The sequence below is a fragment of the Orycteropus afer genome, unplaced genomic scaffold (genome assembly GCF_000298275.1).
Source record: "Orycteropus afer afer isolate SDZICR_OR568_19922 unplaced genomic scaffold, OryAfe1.0 scaffold00162, whole genome shotgun sequence".
In the NCBI taxonomy this organism is placed as follows: domain Eukaryota; kingdom Metazoa; phylum Chordata; class Mammalia; order Tubulidentata; family Orycteropodidae; genus Orycteropus; species Orycteropus afer.
The window spans coordinates 2,496,433-2,507,695 of record NW_006921749.1 but is presented as its reverse complement, the minus strand read 5'-3'; the positions used below and the strand labels follow the sequence as shown (position 1 = coordinate 2,507,695).

At 38.3% G+C, this 11,263-nt stretch overlaps 1 protein-coding gene across 1 annotated transcript in view; it reads right to left on the bottom strand.

Annotated features, from left to right (window-relative positions):
* SPATA5 (spermatogenesis associated 5) overlaps positions 1 to 11,263 on the bottom strand; it is a 594,939-nt gene that overhangs the window by 576,897 nt on the left and 6,779 nt on the right. Inside the window, exons 2-3 of the mRNA XM_042781734.1 lie at positions 10,166 to 10,287; positions 6,264 to 6,421 (exon numbers count right to left, since the gene is read on the bottom strand). Of these exons, the coding sequence (XP_042637668.1) occupies positions 6,264 to 6,421; positions 10,166 to 10,287 (280 nt within the window). The remainder of the gene's footprint in view (positions 1 to 6,263; positions 6,422 to 10,165; positions 10,288 to 11,263) is intronic.

Below are 11,263 nucleotides of genomic sequence, written 5' to 3'. Positions count from 1 at the left end.
GTTGACTCCAACGAAAGATGAATCCAAGATCTCCAGGCCGAGCAGCGGGCTGCTCACTCATGGAAGTTTGTAGTCCACACACCAGGATTCCAATCCCTCAAAGAATGTGTCTCTTCCCAGGATGTCCCTGGATATCTTGGAAGTAGGCCACACCCCTAGGGAAACTCCCCTTGGGCAGACTGGTCAGTCAGAACACAGTCATCTGATCCCATCATGGGAACAACCACATAGAACTGGGGTCCAGCCAAGTTGACACACAGCTCCAACTATCACAGTATGGAAGGAAGGAGTCCAAGCTGCACTGAAGGTGTTGGTAAAAAATAACCCTCCAGGAATTGTTGGAGATGTTTCAACAAATGGATGCAACACTGGAAGTGCTTACTCCTCTATACTAAGAAATTTGGAAGACAGCTTTCTAGTCAACTGCTGAATGCGATCTACATTTATGCCCATTCCAAAGAAAGGGGATTCAAGACATTGTGGGAATTTTCAAACAGTATCATTAGCATCACATGCTAGTAAAATTCTGCTGAAGATCATTTAAAAACGATTACAGCAGTACACAGAAAGTGCACTGCCAGAAATTGAACCAGACTCAGAAGAGGATATGGAATAAGGGATATCAATGCTCATGTCAGATGAATCTTGGTTGAAAGCAGAGAATACTAGAAAGATGTCTGTTGTTGTCGTTGTCAGGTGCAGTAGAGTCAGCTCCGACTCATAGCAACCCTATGTACAACAGAACAAAACACTACCCGGTCCTGTGCCAGCCTCACAATCCTTGCTATAACCTGAGCCTATTGTTGCAACCACTGTGTCACTCCATCTCGGTGAGGGTCTTCCCCTTTTTTGCTGACCCTCCACTTTACCAAGCATGATATCCTTTCTCCAGGGAATGGTCCCTTCTGATAATATGATCAAAGTACGTGAGATGAAGTCTGGCCCATTCTCTCTTCCAAGGAGCATTCCTGCTGTACTTCTTCCAGGACAGATTTGTTAGTTCTTTCGGCAATCCATAGTACTTTCAGTATTCACTAACACCACAACCCAAAAGCTTCAACTCTTCTTCAGTCTTCCTTGTTCATTATCCAGCTCTCACATGCATATGAGGGGAATGAAAACACCACAGCTTGGGTTAGGCACACCTTTGTCTTCAAGGAGATATCTTTACTCTTCAGCACTTCAAAGAGGTCTTTTGCAGCAGATTTTCCCAGTGCAATAGGTTGTCTGATGTCTTGACTGCTGCTTCCATTGGTGTTGATTGTGGAACCAAGTAATACGAAATCTTTAACAACTTCAATCTTTCCTCCATTTATCATGATGGTGCTTACTGGTCCGGTTGTGAGGATTTTCATTTTCTTTGTGTTGAGATGTAATCCATACTGCAGAATGAAGTCTTCAATAATCTTCATCAGTAAGTGCTTCAAGTCATCCTCACTTTTAGCAAGCAAAGTTGTGTCACCTGTGTATTGCAGGTTGTTATTGAGTCTTCCCCCAACACTGATACTGTTCATCTTCATATAGTCCTGCTTCTCGGATTATTTGTTTGGTATACAGATTGAATAAGTGGTGAAAGGATGTACTCCCTTCCTGTATCCCCGTGTTCTGTTCAAATAACAGTCTCTTGTTCTATGTACAGGTTCCTGATGAGCACAATCAAGTGTTCTGGAATTCCCATTCTTCTCAATGTTATCCATAATTTGTTATGATCCACACAACCAAATGCTTTCCATAATAAACATCTTTCCAGTATCCTTTGCTTTCAGCAGAGATGTTTAGCTATGTTTTATTGACTATGCAAAGGCATTCAACTATGGATCATAAAAATTAAGGATAAAATTGCAAAAAAACAGAAATTCCAGAATACTTAATTGTGTTCATGGAGAACTTGTACATAGACCAAGAGCCAGTTATTCAAACAGGCACTGCATGGTTTGGGATTAGAAGGGATACGTGTCAGGGTTATATCCTTTCACCATACTTATTCAATCTATATGCTGAGCAAATAATCCAAGATGCTGGACTGTACACAGAAGAACATAGCCCAGCATTGGAGGAAGACTCACTAACACCACAGATGATACAACAGATGATACACAGATGATACAACCTTGCTCAAAGAAAGCAAGGAGGACTTGACGCACTTACTGATGAAGATTAAAGACTACAGGTTTAAATATAGATTGAACATCAAAACAGAAAACAAAATCCTATAATTGGACAAATAAGCAACATCATGACAAACAGAAAAAAAACTGAAGTTGTCAAGGATTTCATTTTACTTGGACCCATATTCAACATCCATGGAAGAAGCAGTCAAGAAATCAAATGACGTATTACAATTGGACTAATTTGCTCCAAAAGACTTCTTTAAAGTGTTTAAAAGCAAAGATGTCACTTTGAGGACTAAGGTATCCCAGACCAAAGTCGTGGTATTTTCAATTGCCTCATACACATGCTACTACTGAACAATGAATAAGGAAGACTGAAAAGTTGATGCGTTTGAATTATGCAACTGGAGAAAATATGAAATATGCTGTGGACTTCCAGAAGAATGGAAAAAATCTATCTTGGAAGAAGTACAGCCAGAATGCTCCTTAGAAGCGAGGATGGCAAGACTTCATATCATGTACTTCGGACAGGTTATCAGGAAGAACTAGTCCCTGTAGTAGGATGATGCTTGGTAAAGCAGAGAGTGAGCAAAAAAAACAAAGACCTTGAATGAGATGGATTGATAAAGTGGCTGCAACAATAGGCTCAAATATAGCAATGATTGTGAGTATGGCATAGGATCAGGAGGTATTTTTTCCTGCTGTACATGGGCTTAATATGAGTCGGCATAGACTCGACATCACCTAACAACAACAAAAAAATTAATCATTCCCTTTTTGAACTTGCCTTTCCTGAAAAATGTCTTTTATTAATAACTTACTTAATTCTCTTCGTATAATTTATAAACTATCTCCTCAGAACATTAAACCTTATATAGTATGTCATCTAAGGAGGCAGAAATAACAAAACGGGATGCAACGGTGACAATGGAAGCTTATTATGGAGCAAAGGCAGTGTCTAAGAAAAAATGAGAACCCACTTAATACAACTGATAACCCCCATGAGAGTTGCTTCTTTGAGCATAGGAAGTGCACTGCAATTGTAAAGAAATATGCCATTGGGAAGTTCTTAAAACACATACATTTTCCTCCTCCTTGTAAAACCAATCTGTATCAGCACAGGACACCATTAGCTTTTCATCTCTGCCAGTGACCAATTAGGCAGTGGGGGTAAGAGTGAAGGAGTGTAAGTTTAACTCAGGGAAAGAATATTTGCAAGCTCATGTGGTCAAAGCCTAAGGCTTGTTCTCTAACTACCTTATCAGTCAGTAATAAAACCAGTATACTAATATAAAAGAAAGAGAATGAAAGAAATTAACCAACTGCTGTCAAGTCAGATTCGACACATAGCAACTCCTCCTTGGGTTTCCAAGGCAGTATCACTATGGAAGTAGATTGTCCAACATTCCTTCCAAGGAGTGGCTGGTGGGTTTCAACCGCCAACCTTCTGGTTAGCAGTCAAATGCCTTAGGCACTATGCCACCAGAGCTCCCAAAGAAAGAAGGAAATTTCATGAATCAAATATATGTATAAACTAAAAAGGAAATGTAGCTTAAATTTAGTTCTGTTTCTAGAACTCTGAATAAATGTATACTTAGACTGCATCTATTTACTAAACTTTGAATAGAATATATTTGCAAATATTTGTAACAGCAAAAACACTCAACCAATTTTACAAAAACAATGGGTGCATATAAAATCATTTCCACTAGATGGAGCTCTAAGCTTACTAACGCTATTTTTCATTTGTTAATGAAAAGCAATAGGCTGATTAAAATTAATTTTTCTTAATAGAAATTATCTTTTTGTCTATGCTCTGCCTCCACATTTTAAAATAAAAGATTTCCAAAAAGTAAAGTTTAAAAACTAAGTTTCCCTGTAAAATATATTCAGCCTCTGATGAGTCTGAACTGAGTCAATGGCTACTAACAACAAATCACTCAAGACTGCTGGACACCCAAAAGGCCAGGTTAGTCTGCAGATCATCATAAATGCTAATTCCAGTCAAATGACTACTCCTGCTTGCATCGCCATTTTAAAGCATAGTCTGAGGATTAATCTAGTTTAATCTGAACAGTATTACTAAATACTTGCAAATTAATAGGCAAGTTACTTGTCCTCACTAAGCCCATTTCCTCAACTATAAAACAGCATAAGGATAGATATCATGAAGGATACTCAAGAGTAAATAAATAAGAGAAGAAAAGAGTATGTGTGTGTGTGTGTGTGCATGCATGAGTGCACACATAACATACACATATAGGATGTTGTTATGTGCTATCAAGTTGACTGTAACACAGTGACTCCAAATGACAAAGTAGAACTGTCCCATAATACTTCCTAGACTGTAATTTTTTGGGGGGCCAACTATCAGGTCTTCTATCATGTGGAGCCACTAGGTGGGTCTGACTTTTCAGTTACCAGCCAAGTGCTTCACCACTGCACCACCAGGACTTCTGAGAGAGAGAGAGAGAAAGAGAGGGAGGGAGGAAAGGAGGAGGAGAGACAGAAGGGGACAGATGGGCAGGAAGCAAGAGGGCAAGAGGGAGCAGGAGAGAGGGAGAGGGGGAAGGAGTGGGAGCGAGAGCACATGCCCATGCATTTGGGAGCCATGATGCACTCCATGTTATTATTTTTGAAAGAAAACTTAACAGAGATAATGCTACAACACTCAGGATGCATGATACACGAGATTGGGTGCTACTGCTTAGGAGTTGAAGCACTAACTGTTACAAAATAAACTTCTTATTTGTAAGTAGGCAAAGCTCCTATTAAAATAACAAAAATTACAGTACATTACATATATAAGCTAGTAACACAGATGTTTATTATGACTATCAAAGCATATGCATTATAGATTATATATGTACTGTACCATCATACATCTGGCAGCACAATCGCTTTATACACAAGAGACATGAGATACACACATTGCTTGCAGGAAGCTGTTGCAGTAACTACTTCAGGTTACAACCACAACGTCCCATTCTCTGATCAGGATTTCTGAACTCTATTATAACCTTATGGGACCACAGAAGTATACGTGATCAGATGCTGCAAAAATGGACTTTATGCAGCATATGACTGTACAGCATCTAGTACACAACAGGTGCATTTTATGCTAATTATTTTCTCTTCCCCTTTCTGCTTTTCATTTTACCAATTAAACTGTAATTAAATGCTCTGAAAACATTTCCTTATTTTTAAATATGTCAAAATGCAAGTTTGGAATCTACAGACAGCAAAAGAGAACATTTTTAAATCAAGCTAATAATGGAAAATGTCTTCTGATTCTCGTATATAATGTAAAAACATTGCCCAAAACTGTTACTACTATAATACTGAAGAATCAAAAGATATCTTAATTAAATATAAAAATTTTTTAACATTTTAGTATGACTTGTATATTCAAACTTGGTCAAAATCCTAGTAGATATAGAAGGGGGATATACCTTATACTGATAGGTTGATTCAAATAATTAACCTTTAATGAGAGACTCTAAATATTTTGATAAAAATGACCATATGTTTTACTAGAATGTATAATCAATGAGTTAAAATACATGATCATGTACTTTATTTGGGCAATCTTAATTGAACTTGTTTCTTTCCTACTCACAGTAACTTCCTTCTTTATAACCACAGAATGACAAGAATCCCTGATTATACTATAAACCAAGATGAAAAATGTTTTAAAATATTTACCAGTAATTGCTATCATCTAAAATGTTAGGGCATACTCCATTCATAAAACATTAAGAAGTCCCCAGGCCACAGATTACATAGCACTCATCTATCTTGTGCATATATATAGTAAGCTACTAGCCACAGGTGGGTACTGAGCATTTGAAAGGTGTCTGTCTAGTCCAAATTGGTATGTGCTACAAGTATAACATACACAATGAACTTTAAAGACTTCATTTCAAAAATAGCAATAATAATATAAAATAGCTTATAAATAATTTTATATGTCAAATGGTCAGATTTTTACATTTACTTGCTAAATACAGTATTAAAATTAATTTACTCCCTTTTACTTTTTAAATGGAGCTAACTATAAAATGCAAAATTACCTATGTGGTTCACATTTATGACTGGCATTAAATCTCTATTAGCACTGATCCAGAAAGTCACCAAAGAAAAGAGCCAAACCTGAAAGCCATATCCATTTCCTCAGCCTGCAGCACAGCACCAACAATAGGCTGAACCAGGATGGCATCACCAGGCTTCACCCCCACATTCTTCTGTGCTATTTCATTCAGGCCAATTTTGCCTCCAGGAAATCCTGAAACAGGCCAGGCTGTATAGACCTGCCAAGAACACAGGAAACAAATAATTTAGAAAATAAATATTCACAGACAACCATCAATTAATAAGACAAAATATTAAGCACACCCAAGTACCTGGATCTGCAAAACACAGTACCTATGCAAAAAAAAAAGTTACCATCTGATACAAGTTGCAATAAAATAAACTACACTAAAAAAATAAATAAAATACTGCATGGGTTCACAAAAGAATTATTAATTTTTTTTTCAATTTTCTTAATGATTATATCCTTCTGTAAAGTTCAGAAATAATTCCATGGCAAAGATGATACCATTTGGAAGGTGGATTCAGGAAAAGAAATAAAACCTTCAACAGCTGATAAGAAAATGAGAAAAACACTGAAGGCAAGACAACTGGAAAACAAGTAACCCAGTCTAGAACATCAATGCTCTAGAAAGTAATGCTCCAGGAAGTTATGAAGGACAAGGCACAAGAGATTCTTTGGAGCCTGGATCTCATCAGATTTAAATGTTAAGTGAGAGCAGCAAAGATTTCTGGCTTAATATAGCAGAATGATCTCATACATTTATAGTCCTCTATTCTATAAGACATAATAAAGGATTTTTATAGGTATAAACCCAGAATAATGGAAAGAAAGAGAGCAATCAGCAAGCAAGAGATTTCAAAACATTTCCATAGAGGCTCCACAGTGAATGAAAGAACACTGGCTGATAAGCACACAGAAGAAACACAGCAGCAGGCAGAGTCAGTTGTTGTTGTTGTTGTTATGTGCTGTCGAGTCGGACCCGACTTATAGAGACCCCTCATTGGGTTTCAGAGGCAGTATCACTACAGAAGATTGCCCCATCTTCCTTCCAAGGAGTGGCTGGCGGGCTTGAACCGCCAGCCTTCTGGTTAGCAGTCAAGTGCCTTAGGCACTATGCTACCAGAGCTCCCCAGGGGTCAGTAGAAGGGAAGAAAGCCAAGTAACAAAAATTACCCAGGGAAGGCTCTGAGCTTGGGGTCTCAGGTCTGATGAATGGCAACAAGGAGAAAAACAGCTGGAAACAGGGATGTTGTTGTTAGGTTCCATCAAGTCAGCTCTGAGTCATAGCAACCCTGCATACACCAGAACAAAACACTGCCTGGTAATGCACCATCCCCACAATCCTTGTTACGTTTGTTTTAAAGGCAAGACAACTGGAAAACAAGTAACCCAGTCTAGAACATCAATGCTCTACACAGTAATGCTCCAGGAAGTTATGAAGGACAAGGCACAAGAGATTCCTTGGAGCCTGGATCTCATCAGACTTAAATGTTAAGTGAGAGTAGAAAAGATCCCCACAATTCCTTGTTATTTGTTTCAACCATTGTGTCACTCCATCCTGTTGAGGGCCTTCCCCTTTTTTGCCAACCCTCTACTTTACCAAGCATGATATCCTTCTCCAAGGAATGATCCCTTCAGACCACATGACCAAAGTAGGTGAGACGAAGTCTGGCCACTCTCGCTTCCACGGAGCATTCTGGCTGCACTTCTTCCAGGACAGATTTGTTTTGAAAACAGGGACAATAAGTGAGTATTTGTATATGGAAAAGGTGATCTTTGTACCCCAAAATAACATTTCTGTAAAGAAATGTAACTAATGGACTAGGCGAAATAGCACTTACAGTGTGTGTACCAGCACCATGAAAGGAAATTCCATTCTCTATGACACTTAGGAGCTACTCTCATCAAGAATCACTGGTACTGAAGGAAGAAGTCCAAGCTGCACTGAAGGAATTGGTGAAAAACAAGATTCCCAAAGTTGACAGAATACCAATTGAGATGGTATGACAAACAAATGCAACACTGGAAGTGTTCACTCATTTATGCCAAGAAATTTGGAAGACAGTTACCTGGTCAACCAACTGGAAGAAATTCATATTCATGCTCAAAGAAAAGTGATGAAATGGAATGTGAAAACTATCAAATAACATTATTAATATAACACACTAAGCAAAATTTTGCTGAAGATAATCAAAAAATGGCTACCGTCATACCGATGTATGAAGGGAACTGTCATACATACAGGGAACTGTCAAGAAGTTCAGGCTGGATTCAGAAGGGGATGTGGAACAAAGGATATGATTGCTGATGTCAGGTGGATCTAGCCATAAGCAGAAAATACCAAAAAGATTGTTTAAGTATGATTTATCAACTACACAAAGGCATTTGAATGTGTGGATCATGACAAATTAGGGATAACATTATGAAGAATGAGAATTCCAAAACGCCTAATTGTGCTCAATTCAGTACCTGTACATAGATCAAGAGGCAGTCATTTGAACACACCACCACCATACAACATTGTTATATGCCGTTGAGTCGGACCCGACTCATAGCGACCCCTCCTTGGGTTTCCGAGGCAGTATCACTACGGAAGTAGATTGCCCCATCTTCCTTCCAAGGAGTGGCTGGTGGGTTTGAACCGCCAGCCTTCTGGTTAGCAGTCAAGTACCTTAGGCACTATGCTACCAGAGCTCCCCCATACAACATACTGTATAGTTTAAACTTGGAAAAGGTGTGCAACAGGGTTATATTCTTTCACCTTACTTACTCAATCTGCATGCTAAGTAAATAATCCAAAAAGCCAGACTATATGAAGAACTTAATATCAAGATTAGAAGAAGACTCATTAACCACCTGAAATATGCAGGCGACACAACTTTGCTTGCTAAAATTAAAGATAACTTGAAGCACATATTGATGAAAGTCAAAGATCACAGTATTCAATATGGAGCTCTGGTGGCATACTGCCTAAGGCATTTAACTACTAACCAGAAGGGTGGCAGTTCAAACCCACCAGCCACTCCTCAGAAGGAAGACTGGGCAATCTACTTCTGTAGAAATACTACCTCAGAAACCTAGAGGGGTTGTTATGAGTCAAATCAACTCGATGGCAGCGAGTTTGATGTTTTGGTTTACACTTAAAAGTAAAGAAAGCAAACTCTTCACAACCAATAAATATCATAACAGAGAAAATACTGAAGTTGTCAAAGATTTCATTCAACTTGGATCAACAACCATGGAAGCAACAGTCAAGAAATCAAACAATGTATTGCACTGGGCAAAACTGCTGCAAAAGACCTCTTTAAAGTTCTAAAAAGCAAACATGTCACTGATGACAAAAGTGCACCTGACCCAAGGTCATTTCAATCACCTCATATGCATGCAAAAGCTGGACAATGATAAGGACAGAAGAAGAATATATGCATTCCAATTGTGACTTTAGCAAAGAATAGTGACTATATCACTAGGCTGCTATTTACTTAGCATACAGATTGAGTAAGTGATAGACTGCCAGAAGAACAAATAAATCAGTCTTAAACGAAATATTACCAAAGCAAGGATGGTGAAATTTTGTCTTGATTACTTTGGACACATTAAGAAAGACCCATCGCTAGAAAAAGACATTATGTTTGGTAGAAGCTTGGCGAAAATGAGAAAAACTCTTAATGAGAGGTAATGACACATTAGCTTCAACAATGAGCTCATACAGATCAAAGGTCATGGAGATGGCACAAGATTGGGCAACATTTCATTCTGTTGTATGTGGGGTCACCAGGAGGCAAAGCCAATTCAACAGCAACTAACAACAACATACCTAGGGTAGTCATAGACATCAAGAGAAGAAACAGTTTGAGTGTCATTTAAAATACAGATCATTTCCCATTTATTCTTGTTTGTGTTGAAAAACTAAGAAACATCTCAAATATTTCTAAAGGAAATGAAAAAGGACTCTTACCTCCTGCTTTCCATTCAAACTGGTAAGCAACACTGGCCGACCTATACATATATTTGCAGACTTCATAGTGTTGAGTCCAAATTGAACAAGGGAATTCCGGAACGTTTTAGGAACTCTGTCATCTTCATGAAGAAAAAGAAAATTATTATTGTACTACTTTGTAAATGAGGTGAATGCTTACTTTCTTTTAAAATTTCCTACCTATATAACCATATGAATGTACTTACCATACCCTGGAGAAACCACTGTTCCAATCCTCCTTATTTTAAAAAAAGGATACAAAACAAACATTTTTGGAGGTTCACTGACAATATGAGTACTAACTAAATATGAGATTTTTGCTTTATAGGCAAGTATTAGTTTTCATTATTATTATTAATCTCTAATTCCTTAAAGAACTAAATATACTTACAATGATTTCTAAGCTTTCCTGGGAGTCCCTGGGTGGCACGAATGATTAAGTGCTTGACAACTAGCTGAAAGATTGGTGGTTCAAACCCACAGAAAAGCATCTCAGAAGATAGGCCTGGCAATCTGCTTCTGAAAAGTTACAGCCTAGAGAGTCTTCTACTCTGCACACAAGGGGTTGTTGACAAGTGTCAGAATCAACTTGATGACTGCTACTATCACCATCAACAGTAAAGATTCTAAATCAAGTCTGCTACTATTATTCATAGACTTGAACTGGGGAATTGAATTCTCCTCCCTTTTCAAAAGGGAAGCATCTCTAGCTCTCAAGAATTAAGTAGTGGCATAGTGCCTCAGGCATATGACTGCTAACCAGAAGGATGGCAGATCAAACCCACCAGTGACTCCTTGGAAGGAAGACTGGGCAATCTACTTCCATAGAGATACAGCCTCAGAAAGCCAAGGAGGGTCACTGCGAGTAGGAACCAACCTGACGGCAGTGAGTTTGGTTTTTTTTTTTTATTCTCAAGAATATGTAGACATAGGAAGCTGCCATCTAGATGCAACAACGGGTCTCTCCTCGTCAAGAAGAAAGAAGAAAACCAAAATTAATGGAAACAATCAGTCTAGCGACTGGTACACCATCCGATCTGCAACCTATACAACTATGAGACCAGAAGAACTAGATGG